The sequence below is a fragment of the Thermobia domestica genome, chromosome 7 (genome assembly GCF_964235325.1).
Source record: "Thermobia domestica chromosome 7, izTheDome1.hap1.1, whole genome shotgun sequence".
Lineage (NCBI taxonomy): Eukaryota > Metazoa > Arthropoda > Insecta > Zygentoma > Lepismatidae > Thermobia > Thermobia domestica.
The window spans coordinates 123,294,838-123,309,962 of NC_137460.1; the positions used below are offsets into that span (position 1 = coordinate 123,294,838).

Genomic DNA, 15,125 nt, shown 5'->3' on the forward strand with positions numbered 1-15,125 from the left:
GTCCCATACTGAATGCAAATTTTTGTGCGTTATTTCAGGAGGTTAGATGAGTTAGACATTCGGTCTTGAGCATCAGTTTCTATGTGCCTCATTTTCCTGATGGAGGACTTATTTGTTATTCAGTCAAAACTAGGTTCTCTATATTAGCTAGGTTAGGACTAATGGCTAGGCCTGTCGATAAGTAAATATTTGTCATATGTAAATCCGATGTGCGTGTAAATATTTAAAATACACATGAATTATTGTCGAGATGTCTATCTATATTTATAATTATTTTAGTATAGTTTCTAATTTTTAATGTATGGAAATAAAAATAAAACATCTATACATATTTTACGTTATAAACAAAGACCATGTTTTTTTTTCTTTTTCAGATCCACTGGATCATTTACTAGATAAAATTTTACCACAAACGGTCAATTCATTAACTGAATACCTGTATTATCTGTATTATTTTAATCAGTTTTCCTTCCCCAGCAAGTCATTTCACTGGTTTATTACAAGTAAATTCTTTTTCGGTACTTACGTAGTCATCTTGCCCCTCTGACGGTTACTCGATTTCCAAGTACGGGTCTCTCATTTCTGCTGGGTGCTCAAATACAAGTATTAAAATAGCCGTATAACTTCTACACATTGTATGCCGGTCTCCTATCATAAATTCGCAGAACATATGATAATAATGATGTGTTTGTAGTAAGCATAATAATTAACACTAATATTATAGGATTAGAAATTAGGGATGATAAAATCAAATATTTGAATATAATAAAACTTTGGTAGTTTTTACTTTACATCTATTTTATAGAAAGAACAATTGGATACACATATGCTTGGAGTATTCTGTTTGAAATTATGCTCTAAGAATATCTGATTTGCTAAGGCGATCCCTGTTCTAAAACTGCCTGATAACACTGTGTAAGGATTCAATGGCAGAATTTTGAATCACATTTCACCGAAAGTGGAAATTACTTCATTATTATAAAGTTTTAACATAGGTTCCAAAAATACATTTAGTATATTATTAGTTAGCAGAATAAAACTTTGGGATGATTAGTAATGAATGATAAGTAAAATCTAATACTTGAATAATATGACAGGGCTTAGGGAGGACTAGAAATGAGGAATGAGTACACTATTATATTTACAAATGAGTAGGCAACACATTTTCTTGTTGCGTACTCTCAGATTATTATTTTAGAACTTTCCTAGTTTTAATTTGTTTAATTAAGACGTCATGATTTTATTCTATTTACATTCAGTGTTAGAAACAGGACGAGTGTGTGAGTGTCTTTAATCCATAAAACAAAGAACCATAAGCACGGGTCGTGCACTTAAAAATCTATGCAAATCTCAGCTGAAATTTACAATATTATAAAAAGCTTGATAAATATTATAACAGAAGTAAGAATAGGAAGTAGGAATAACATAAGTAAGCTTATTTACAACAGTATTATCGAAAGTCATAATTATACGAACAATACACTTAGCAAGAATGTAAGGTTTTAATGATATCAAAACATCTGTATTTGTCAGAACAGTTCCAGTAGTGAATCTATTGTACTTCTTGTAAGAGCGTTCACTTTCCTTGAAGAAACACATAGGTGACCTAACTACTGCAATACAAAGAAATAATGTCAATATTACACGATGTATGTTAAACAGGTTCAGTCAAACAATTTCCTATTCTCTTTCTGTAATTCTCCACATCACACACTGGATGTTGGGTCTCGTACCTTTGGAAAATATATTTAGGATATTTCTCACTTAGACACCATTTGAAATGAAAGGAGTCATATCTTAAAAGGATGTATGACATTTTAGCTAAATATATTAAAATATTTTATATAATTTCATGATTTTTAAGTAGACTAAACCTTAATTGCTGTCTTAATTGTCCATACCTATAAAACAAGAAATAGATTTTCTCTTGTTAGAATGAGTTTTAGTTTTTTCTTTCAAAATGTATTTCTATTCAGAGAGATTGCAAACTTCTGTATTACGGTGTGCAACTTGTCTTTCAAATGATTATGCTTATATCAAAGTAATAGTAAGTGCCATTTAAATATTCACCGTAACTAAACTAAATGTTCTAAAGAAATGTTGTACAGATCAAAAGAAGACTCCGAGGGAACTTAACTGAAATATACATTCAATATTGTGTAGCAGTTCTTCCCAATTTTGGTTTAATGTTGTAATCTTCACATAATATACGATTCTTTAACATTTCTTGTTAACATTTGAACAAAAAAGAGTGTTATCTTCTCCAATGAGGATCTTGAGTTTTAAACAAATAAAAAATACTCTTTCATAACTATAGCATCCTGCAGACAATTTATTGATATATTATTAGTATACCGATATATTATGATGCACAATTTCATGCTATACTTTAAACGGATAATAAATATATTGGAAATATATTTCCTTTCCCAAAAGCTTACATATAATATCGCACATTTTTTCTTTCAGATTTCTGTGGGTATTGGTTTGGGCTTGTTTTGTGGTATGCGGAATATTGGCTACCTTGTCCCTATGGAGGCAATACTACAACAGTTCTGTTATTTTCGAAGTTGAAGAAATTGACCATATACCACAAGATGCCTATTTCAAGATTGCAGTCTGTTTCTGCACTAATGAACCAATGTAAGTGTTAATTGATTAACGAAATTTTATTTTCACCTGACACTAAGTGCATTAGTAGACAAAGATTGAACTAGCGTTCAACAGATTACAAGGAATGTATTGTTTTCAATATTTGTATGTGAAAATGATCATAATGTTTCCTAATAAATATGTGAATTTTACTGAGTAATTTATAATAATAGTTTGGCATTTAGTGTTACAGTAATTGAATATTATACTTAATACGTACATTATAGTTAGCAATATATAGTAATTTCAATCAGCTGGTTTTCGCCGCATCCTTCAATATATATACGTATGTATGTTTTAAGTAACTATTTTTGAAAATCTAGTGTAAATATTTTCGTTTCCTGCTTTTAAAGAGAAAGTTATTATATATTGCAGTCGTCAATAGAAAATAATTCTGTTATTTTGCAATCTTAGTTCGTTTCTCAGGTATGTGTTTTGTTTCTTGTCCGAAAGGAAAATTTTAGGTGTCACTGGTATAAATCTTTATGATGAATTTTTTATTTGTGTTGCACTGTTTTAGAGTGTTCGGAATAGTCATGATACATGTCTTCGTTCTCGTTCTATGTCTGTAAACATTGAAACTGGAAATGGTTTATTTGAAACAATCTGGTTTGAATATAAAGTTAATGGACTAGATGTTATTCTTAGAACGCTGAGTTGATTGCGCAAAACTGCATCTCGATATATCCTAATGCTTTTCTCTAATACCTGTCGAGAGTCGAATGGACAAAGTCGTTCTATAAGACTTCCGACAACCATATCATAGTTTGAAAGTCTAATAATTATACAGGTAACCTAGAAAGTTATGCTACTTTTTTAGGAGGTCTGAGTTCAATTCGCCCTCACACCTTGAATTGAATGCGAATGAAGATAAGGCGAAGTTGTTGGTGTGGGTATATTCAAAATACTACATGGTTGTAGAAGTTCAGTTACACCGTGAACTTGCGTAAGGACAGAGTGAACATGGGACCTCCACAGTGCACTATAAGAGCGTGTGTGCTGTACGGGTTCAAATTGGGGTCAAACGCTGCTGCAGCGGGGCGGAGGATATACCAGGCAGTTGGTGAGTGTGTCGTGAATATGGGGACACTGTAGCGGTAGTTTAACTTGTTTGAGGACGGTGAGGAAACACTCGAAGACGCACTACATGCCGCACTACCAACACATGTAGAAAATGAAGATCTTTATGCAGCAATTGAGGCGAACAGTGGCCGGACATGTGGGGAACTGGGATTATAATTGAATTTGAGTGAAGAAAGGGTTCGACAGCATCTCCACCAAGTAGGGAAGCACTACAAGTTGCGTCGATGAGTCCCAAATGGAATGACACCTGTGTTTCTTTGATGACTCTTCTGAGGAAGAAGGCATTTCTGGAGAGGGTGTTGACATGTGATAAGAAGTGAGTCCTGTACGAAGATCCAAGCAGCCGTCATCGTTGGTTAGTATACCACGAAACGGTTTCAAAACAGCCGAAACCAGCACTTCGCCAGAAGAAATTCTATGTGTTTGTGGCAGTTTCAATCGCATACTTTATGTGTGCATGCTCGTAGGTTCGACACACTGTGGAGGTCATTATTAAGAACATTGATCTGAAGTTTAGATTTCTTTTCTCAGCATCCAATTTGAAAGAGCATCATCCTGAACCTCCTTTACCAATAATAATAATAATAATAATAATAATAATAATAATAATAATAATAATAATAATAATAATAATAATGTTCCTGAGGATACTGTACTGAACTATGGCATATCAAGTGACTTTCAGTTGCGTGATGCCTGGTGAGCACATCGTCCTCCAACGCGACATTTTACTGTATTCCTAGGCCAACCTAATTGCAGTTAGTTTCCATTGCATTGCGGTTTCCACATTGATCCAAATGACATTCTTACTGGGTTTGTAGGCCTTACGGAATATTTTTTGTTGAGAGATGTATGATCAGCAAATTTAACTCGATGCAATTTTTACGATGTAATTTGTGATCATACATTATTTATTGATTTTTCTAGGTCTATGAGACTGATTTTAATTCAGTGATGTCTTGTTAGCACATTGTTACTGGATTTCTCTCTAGCAGCAGAGGCAACTTACAAACCGCTTGCTGTAAGCTTGAATTGCAAGCCGACCAAGCTTCCATCCAGCTTGGTTGGAAAACGTGCAAGCATTTCGCAAGCTGGATTCCAGCAATGATGTCACATGAGTAAATCTTGCATTCAATGTCCCATTCAATCTTGACACAAGCATTTTACAATTGAGTCAAGTCAATAGCCAATGAAGGTTTAGTGATGCTGTAACGCTCTTTGAAGGGTCTATAAGATCACTTACAGTATAACAAAAAGCAGATTGTATGAAAGCATGTGTTTCAAGTGAAAGCGTAGAAAGCCAAAAGCCAAGCATGCGCCAACTGACCGAAAGCTTTGTTGCTATTAGGCCTGGTTCTACAAGACGCTACAATTCAGTGAAATTTGATCGGCACATCGACCCGAACGCAATTGTTACTGTGGTTTTTAAAAGTCGGCTTTCAGTTAAGTCATGTGTTATTTCCATATCAACCCCTAACGCGGTTGTCACTGGATTTCTATGCTTACGATAATGCTTTTAGTTAAGTGATCTATGGTCTGTACGTTGATCCCAACTCATTTGTTACTGGTCTTTTTGAGCCTAATACGTTGGTTTTGTTTGAGTGATATATAGTCACCACTTGGATACAAAATCAAATATAAATGTGTTTCTAGTTGTATCACATGCCTTAGAAATTAGAGAGGTGGCCTATTTTATACCATCAACTGGTATTCACTGCGTACTGAGGTCCTACTACCCCTTACATAGTAGCGGTTCTGACCCAACATACTATTACCAGTAGCCCTGGCCGTTGTCAGCCCAGACTTCTGACTTGTTTCCAATCTAGAGGTTTCATATTTCAGATACAGAAGTTGAAGGCATAGGCATTTAAAATTGAATTGTAAGAAGTGATGAAGTTATATTTTGTAGATATTGTGTTCCTGGAAAAAAGTTTCAATAGCCACAATCACAAATCACTGACCGTTTGGCCACTATAGAGTCATATTTTTGAAAACAGTAGAAGGTAATGGTATTCTGAATTTAGGTGTAATTGCTTGAAGCTGTGATATGTTGTAGATATTGTGATCCTGAGAGAAAATCTTAATGAGCAAAACCACCATTCACTGACTGTTTGGCCACTCCGAGGCCACTTGTTTGACAGCAACCGAAGAAATTATATTCTGGGGTTTGGTGAAAATGACTGAAAGAGTGACAAGTTGAAGATAATGTGATTCTGAGAGATCTTAATTGGCACAATCTCTAATCACTGAAAGTTTGGCCAGTACGAGGCTACTATGTAGTTTGGTTAAAATGACAGAAGCTGTGATATGTTGTAGATAGTCGTCCTGAGAAAAAGTCTCAGTAGACACAACCACAAATAACTAATCGTTAGGCCACTACAGGGCTTCTTTCTTGAAAACAGCCGAGTATAACGATGTTCTGTATCTAGGTAAGAATGAGAAAAACTGTGATATGTTGTTATTATGAAAAAATGTCTTAATAGACACAACCTTCAATTATTGACCGTTGGCCACTACAGATACAGATTTTTGAAAACATTCGGGTATTTTTGATTTCGGTGTGAATATATGAAACTGTGATATGTTGTAGATTTCGTAATGTCGGGCTTTCGAGAGTTTTCCTTTGTCCCACAAGATGAACATCAGAATGTTGATTATGCTTAAATGATGTTTGTCGCTACTCTTCCCACCCATTTTTCGAATTGTAGGATAGTACTTTTAGGGTTTCATACACTTTCACCAAAATTCTAGAATATTCTTATCTTCGCCTGTTTTATAAAATGTGGTCCCGTAGTTGCCAAATGGCCAGTGATTGGTGGTTGTGCTCAGAGGGACTTTTTCTCAGGATCACAATATCTACAATATATCAAAGTTTCAAGCAATTATACCTAAGTCCAGAATACCGTTACCATCTGTTCGATTACAAAACTGGCCATCTGGTGACCAAACGGTCATATGTTGCTGGCTGTGCATATTGAACATTTTTCTCAGGATTACAATACGTACAAAATATCACGGTTTCAAGTAATTCCACCGAAATCCAGTAGACTGTTACCTTCAACTGTTTTTAAAAAATAGCACTGTAGTGTCTAAATTCAGTGGTTAGTGGTTGTGCCTATGACTTTCTCTTAGGATCCGAATACCTACAAAATATCACGGTTTCAGTCATTTTTCCCAAATCCAGATTATCGTTATCTTCGTCTGCTTTCAAATAAGTGGCCCTGTAGTGACCAAACGGGCAGTAACTTGTGGTTGTGCCCATTAAAACTTTTTTCTCAGGAACACAATATGTACGGTACAACATATCACGGGTTCAAACAATTTTACCGAAATTCAATTTCCGTAAGATTTGTGTGTGTTTTTTTTATATTTCGAAGGGGGCATTGCTCCTGCAACCCTTTTCTCGCAAAAACGACAAAACACGTATTTCATATTTTGAAGTCATCTTTACATGGTCAGAGTTTCGTTTCTTAAATGTGGCCCTTTTAGTCAAGGGGACCTTTTTATGAAAAGGGGCCCTTTGCCCCTTTAACCTATTTTACCTATTTAACCTATTTAACCTATTCTTAACAAAAATTAAGAAGATCGGATGATGATAAACCCTTGTGAATCTATCTCCTTTACAGTCTCACTTTTTGGACATGACGGGTTTTTGATTCAAAGTCCTCAATTGGTGTTTTTTGTAAACAAAAGAAATTGATTAGTTTAACAAATATTATAATATAATATTATTAGGTCAATAAAGGTTTATTTACACTCTCCTGACCCACGAATGGATGATTGTTTTGAAGGAGATTGTTTCGTAGAGATATTTATGAGGGGTAGAAAATAAGATTGTAACGAAGATAAGATTAACGAAACTTATACTTCAAAAGCGTTACAGGAAACTAAGAATACGTGGAAGGATATTTTTTTCCTTTTTTGAATAGTGGTTAATATCGGAATACCAAGGTAAAATTAAATCTTACTTTAAAAGTAACTCAGTTTCGAACAATTTCCTTTTTGAAGTAGAATATCAGACAATCTATTTATAGACACAATTCTTATGGGAACTAATACTTATGGCGTAATAGTTGATCTTGCTAGAGCTGACCCCACTATTAATAAATAATGTCTTTCTAATCGAGAACCGTTAGAAACCATGGCACACCCCCTGGGATGTGTTCTGTCGACGTACTTTGGTGTATAATGAGCCATAACAAGATTTTGCATGCATGGATTTTTAATAGTGATATGGTTAAGATATTAGATGCTTTAAGTGTATAGATTTCATATAATTTTTATTTTATTTTGTTGCTTTTTCGCAAAACCCTTGATACAAAGACTACAGAGGTTGTTCAGCCTACGTTTGGCCAATTTCGTTTTTCCTCCTCCCGGGCAAAATTGACTTATCCAACCTTGCTCGTGGCGTTCTGCAGTGTTGTGCAGTGGATTCCTGGTAACGGAGTTGTTTTTTCCGCGCGGACGATAATAACGCACAAAACAGGACTATTGTTGTGAGTGTTGTTTTAAATTTGTTACCAAGTATGTGCGTTTCCGCTCTGTAACCAAATTGCCGTCCAAACTAATACTTTTTTGGAAATTCTATATTGCGGCTCTTTATGACGCCCACTTTAGTGTTTCTGTCATTAGAAAGCAGTGAAAGAAGAATGGTAGCAACATCAGTTTAAGTGGAATAAAAAATCCTATTAAAAAGTACAAGGGGAACAAAGCTCCACCATTTGGATCAGCAACGAATTTGCCTAGGAAGCGGGAATGCATCAACGCCACCTCCACCATGCAGAGGAAACTTCGCAAAATGACAATGCAAGAAAATCCGCCAACAAAAAGGTGTATGGCTAATCGTCTTGACGTGTCTTTGGGGACTCTGAGCTTGACGTTACACAATCAACTCAAACTGGAAAAAGTCATGAAAGCTCGCGGCCACCTTCTCACGGATGGCCATCAAAAGGAACAAAAGTGTAAGGCCCGGAAGCTGTACGAACGGCATCTGGAAAAACAAAAGTGGATGTACGTCGTAACGCTCGATGAAGCATGGAGTTACCTTTCCGACTGCGGCAAACCGGCAAACCGAGAGCCATCATGTACCGAGAGAAAGGAGCCAAGGACGCAGAATGTGGGCCCGTGTCTGTAAAGAATCCTTCCGAAAAGGATTCATGGTCGTTACTGTCTAGTGATACCGAGGTAAACTGAGGATTCGTAGGGTGGCGAAGAACTGCAAAATAAATTCGCAGTATTTTCAGGAGCAGATCATGCGTCCGATATAAGAGCATGAGATTCCAACAATGTACGGAAATGACGCCAATCTGGTGCGCATTCACATGGACAAGGCCACATCATATACCTCACGATCTCCCTCGCATTATACAGGGAGATGGAGGAGGCAAGTGGTATACAGCTGTTAACTTTCAATCAGGTATCTGTTAAATCTCTAGATGCAAGTCCTATGGACTATTCTGGATTTGGAATACTGAACCGGGCTTTGGGAAAACGGCGTGTGACAACTGTGGAAGGACTTTGGAAAGCTGTGCGAAGGAGATGGGACAAGATTAACCTTCCAATTCTTCGGAGAAGCTTATTACAGTAGAAATTAAGCTGTCGGGCTAATGTTATGAACCAAGGGAAAACATCTAGTACTTACGGACCTGTCGCCATGGATTCTTCTAAATTTTTATTTAAGTCGAAATTTACCAAATGTAGACTGAGCAACCTCTGTATTGTGACTTTCATATTTTCTTTTTGGCGTTGTTGAGTATGTTGTTGGTTTTTGCAATAAGGAGTGTAGAATTGGGAAGAGAAAATTTCGTTTTAAGGATGATAAATGCCTATCGTTTAAGGGTAATGCTGTTTGCTTTTGCAAATTAAAAGTCATCGTGTTCGTCTATTGTCCTTGATTTAATCCCAGGGGATGTGAGTGTGAACTTGTCCATGGATTTTTTCCGTGGTTCTCCCCTTCTCTCCCATGTACTTATTCCGTCAATTTCTTTCATAATCTTTCACTTTCATTCATCACTCATCTCGTTTAAGGTACAGGACCGTGAGATCGGTTTCTGAATAACTTTGAGTAGAGGACATGTGTATTTCGTTTTCCACGTAAAACTATCCATATCCAAGGCAAATCTTCGACTCGCAGGTTCGGCGCCGGTGCTTATTTGTCTTTATGGCTTCTTTAATTAATATATACTTTTCAGACAAAAAACAAAACTCTAAAAAACTTAAATGACTTTCCCTTCTCAACGTACATATATATTCCTCTTTCTACTCAAGTTTGCTTCGTTCAAAGAAAAAGTTTGAATGAAATAATTGACCTGATGAGATTGTCTTTTCGCAAGATTTATCTTCGAACCAGTAACAGCGTTTAAGGGAAGTCACATCGGAAAATATATATTTCTATGGCCTTGATCTAAAGTAATAATGGGAACATTAGATAAAATTTAATTCATTGGTTTCAAGCAAAAGATGTTATAATCTTTATCGATGTGATTTCAATTGCGAGTCATTGGAACACTGGTTTTGAGACAAAGTGACAATTGTGCCGGTGCTGTGTCATCAGTTATAGCTCAGAATATGAAATGAATAAATGCAATCAAATGGGGATGGAACTGATGCACAACACGGTACTTAACTGTAAAATTGTGGTTGAATTTAAATAAAATTCAAATGTTTTTAATTTAGAAAATGACTAGTTGGGGAAAAGGGTGAGAGAAAGAGAAAGGTTGTAATTAAAGAATAGGAATGAGCACTAGCCTGACATATCCAATGAAGCTGGTGTCGTCCTGGTCATCTGGAATGAATATCTGGAGAAGTCTGGATTAGCTGGTGACAATCAACATCTGGATCTTAATCCTGTTGAACTGCAAGGGGCGTCGATAAGCGTCTTACGATAATGTCCTTCTACATCTTCATTCTACTACTCTGATGACAAACTTGAAGGTGTCTGCGGCGATGAACCGTCAGAATGGTACTCTTTGACTTGGAGTCGGTGGTCCTCCAATGGTGGGATCCGTTTCTCTCCGATGATCCTGCACCTCTCTAGATCGCGTGTCGAATACCCCTTGTTGTTCTGTTCCTCCTAGTTTTGTCCAACTCAAGAATGATGACTTAATCGGGAAGTATCAGGCTGTGCTCGAAGGTATGCGGAAAGGAAAGAAGGAAGCTAGTCGAGTTTATTTAACAAATATGCATTTACAACAAGTGTCTGAGAATGTACACTTCTAGTCAAAGTTTTCTTTCATAAGTTTTCAAAAGTTCATGCTTCTTTATATCAAATACACATTCACTTCATTTCCAATAGACAGATACTTCACACCCCCTCCTCGAAATCAAAATACACGAAAATTTTAATTTTCCGTAGTAGAAAAAGAAAAAATAAAAATATTGAAGAAAGTCAAAAAAAAAATTGTTCGTTAAAGGTAAGAGAGTTCTTTGTGTAACATATTGTTTGTTTTGAATTAATCCTTGACCACAAACTGCAAAATGCTGAGTGTGCGTTCCTGAGACAGTTCATATAGTTTACTAGGTAACCTGAAGATATGACGACAGCGTCTCTGGGAAAATGGAAAATAAGAAAAAGAAAAATAAACATTAGTGCTTGTATAATATCATTGTGAGTGACATGTGTTAGTTTGGAGTTCCGTTAAGTGGTCAGGGAAGGGAAATGAAAGGTAGGAATAATACTAAATTTAATTATCACTAACACAGATTATCAAAACTTAGATACGTATAATAAAAAAAAATCATAATCAAATAAATAAATATTTCATAATCCAATGTAGACCTCTATATATATATATATGTTTCTCTAATGCAGAAAAAAAAACTTCAATATCAAACGTGACTAATACGCGAAAAGAAAAAAAAAGGTGTAATACTATCTAGCTAACCAAAGATAGTAAAGTTAGACTGCACAAGAAGGGTACTGATTTCAGTTTGAGAAAAATGAGCTTTAAGTTATTTAGGCTTAAAGCGTCCGTAGACTGGAAAAGAATTCCAAAATATGGTTATAGCCCCATATACTGGCTGTAATCAAACTATATGAAATCAGCACGACAGAACTATTCACCACATATAACCTACAACCCTAACTAACATATAAATTCTTCTTATCTTCATCTTCTTTCTTCTTAAATCTTGTCCTCTTCGGGCATCGAATACTGGACATCTAAAGGATGGAGCATGGTTCTTGCGATCTTGATTTCAATCTTCCTACATCTTCTTAATATATCCATCGAAATATCTATCCATACGCGTGTCGTTGATTTTCTTCATTCTTCACATACTCACATTTGAAAAAAAATAAAAGAAAGTTCTGTAGTGATACGCTGTCCAATCAAATAAAATGGTACAATTCTTGAAGATACCAACGTGTTCCAAAATTCGAAGTATTCCAAGTTTCAAAGTGTTCTAAATTTTCGAAGTGTTCTAAATTTTCGAAGTGTTCTACCGGTAGATTTGGATGCACAAATCAAAACCAAAATAAACTAACTTCTAAGCGTGGCCAGTGCTAAAAGAAAGTTCATCATCCATCTACAAGGTGTTCCTATGCACAATCCAATCTTCAAGAAAAGTAATCCACATACAAGTTACGTACGGACAGACGGACTAACAGATTCTTCATCAATGGGAAAATATATGGGGAGTAATCGCTGATAAATGTCCCAATTCTCTCTATCATAAACACAGAATACGACACGGTTTACGTCATCAAGATGTTCCTCTAAAAATATTCTTGTTGTAGCCAAGGCAATTTTGGCAGCTTCTAACTTCGGAAATTTAAATGCTCCAGTTGAAATATTAGGTAATACAATTGTAGATAGATCATTCTCCAACATCACTTTAAAACAATTTTTGTACGTCTCTCGTAAAATCTTCTTGTCTGAATTCCGTGGTCCACATGTCATAATTACATAATTAGCTGGTAGACGATAACCATTGGCAATTTTCGCTTCTCCTGGCTTCAATGATGATATGGTCAAACATTCTTCTAAAAATTCAGATCCAGCTGCGTCTTGAATGGCTTTATCTGCACCACCTAAAGGAGTTAAGGTTTCATTCGTTGGATTTACTAAGGCATCTGCTTTTATGTCCACTATGTTACCTTTATAAATACTAATCTTCTGATTGATGGCAGTATTACAGGCAAATTTCGGTTTTTCTTCTGTAGAATTCTTCCCTATAGTTGCCCACGTTGGTAGATTTTCGGCAATTACAACATCCTTAATATGAAGAGAAGGGATGAAAACTTCTTCTTCCAAACACTGTTTCTTGGGGTTGAAAATCTCTTCAGTTGGTGGTCCTTGATGGTCTTCGCGTCTCGTCTTCTTCTTTTTCATCGTATGGTCTTCCGTGCAGACGTTGATAGGCATCTCTTCGTCAGAGTCTTCAAGGTGGTCTTCCTCTTCCGGGTTTTCCTTCTCATAAAACTTCTTCAATCTCTGAACTGCTATGCTGTCTATCTTGTAAGATCCTCGGGCGGTCTTATACTTAACAAAATATGAATTTGGATTTTCCACACGTTCAATTATGCCTGGACCAATAAACTTTCCGCTAAATGCTTTGGCGTGACCTTTCTTTCTTGTGGTGTCTAATATCCAAACTTTTTCTCCTTCTTTAAAAGTAGGTTTCGTATGTCTCTTGTCAAAAAATTTTGTCGCCGTTTTATGACGTTTGTAAAGATTTTCTTGCGCTTTATCTCTAATCTCTTGTAATTGCTGTAAACGAATGGCATTATCCTCGTATTGATACGGGGTATTTAAAATTGCCTGATGAAGTAACCTAGGTTTGAAGCCAAAAAGACATTCAAATGGTGAAATTTGAGACGATAAGTTCTTGGTGACGTTAAGCGAAAAAACTATGGGTTGTAATAAGTCAATCCATTCTCCTAAATCTTTGTCACATAAAGCTGATTTCAATCGTTGTTCTATGTTTCTAATACTAATTTCACAAACACCATTACTATAATGCCCATGTACATTTACAAAACGCATGTTAGCACCAATCATGGCACATAATTCTTTAAATAGTCCACTAGTGAATGCACTGCCTTTATCTAAGACAATTTCATAAAAAATTCCAAACTTTAAAATTACTTTATGATAAAGAAATGAAGCCAAAGTACTTGCTGTAACATCAGGAAGGGAATCTGCAATTATGTATCTAGTACAACTGTCTACTACAACTATCATATATTTGTGATTTAACATATTATTGGGGGAATAATTCCCAGCTACATCTATGTGGATGCGATAGAAGGGGGGAACGGAGGGATAAGTAAGCAATGTGCCATACGGAGAACCAATTTTCGATTTCGATACTTGACAAATCGTACATTCTTTACATTTCTGATATATATATTTCTTCATGTTGGGAAAATACACTGTTTTTACTAACATATCATAGGTTTTAGAATAACCAGAATGAGATGATCCCAATGCAGACGTGTGACAAGCATTAAAAACTTTATAACGCAAAGAAGTAGGAACTGCAACCAAAAATCTTATACCTTGAGAAGTTTTCTGCTTTCTATACAAAATTCCATCTTTAATAGTAAAATATAATGCTTGGCGTTCTATTTTAGGATTTCTATTTTCTTTCTGTTCCAACCAAGAAAAAATATCTTTAAAAAACGGATCTTTACGCTGTTCTGTTGCCAGATTTGGCTCATTTATAATTGAAAATGAATTTGTGGTCTGAGTAAACAAAATTTGCGGATCTTCTTGATTCTTTTTCTCGTCTTCCAAATCTCTAGGGGGGTTAGAAAAACGTGAGATGGCGTCTGCCTCTACGTTACTGGAGCCACTGATATGTGAAATAGTGAAATTATACGATTCGATCTCACTCATCCATCTAGAAATTTTACTTACATTCTTTGTTTGCTTCAAATAAATTAAACTATGACAATCTGTCTTCAAATAAAAATGACGTCCTAAAAGAAAATACCTAAATGAACGTAATGAGTACAATAATGCTAATAATTCAAGCTGATATGGGTGTAATTTTTCTCGCTAGGAGACGTTGCACGACTACAATAACTAATGGGAACTAGATTTGTGTCGTCAGGTGAATTTTGAGGTTGTTTGATTAGTCCAGAAAGAGCGACTTTGCTGGCATCAAAATAGAGATACAGAGGATAATCAGGCTTGTACCTCATGAGACAAGGTGCTGAAATGATGGCTTGTTTAATATTATTGAATGCTGTCTCCTGTGCGTCCTTCCAACGAAAAGGAGCGTCTTTTTTCAACAAAGAAAGTAACGCTTCTGCTAATTGACTAAAATTAGGTAAATACGAACGAACGAAAGAAGCCAATCCTAAAAAACTTTTAACTTGTTTCTTTGTTTTGGGACGTTGATAGTTGGAGATTGAGTTAATTATCCGTTTCGAAATAGACAAA

At 35.7% G+C, this 15,125-nt stretch overlaps 1 protein-coding gene across 1 annotated transcript in view; it reads left to right on the forward strand.

Annotated features, from left to right (window-relative positions):
- Positions 1-15,125, forward strand: part of LOC145688936 (uncharacterized) — a 355,842-nt gene that overhangs the window by 243,399 nt on the left and 97,318 nt on the right. Inside the window, exon 14 of the mRNA XM_081763102.1 lies at positions 2,470-2,643. Within this exon, the coding sequence (XP_081619228.1) occupies positions 2,470-2,643 (174 nt within the window). The remainder of the gene's footprint in view (positions 1-2,469; positions 2,644-15,125) is intronic.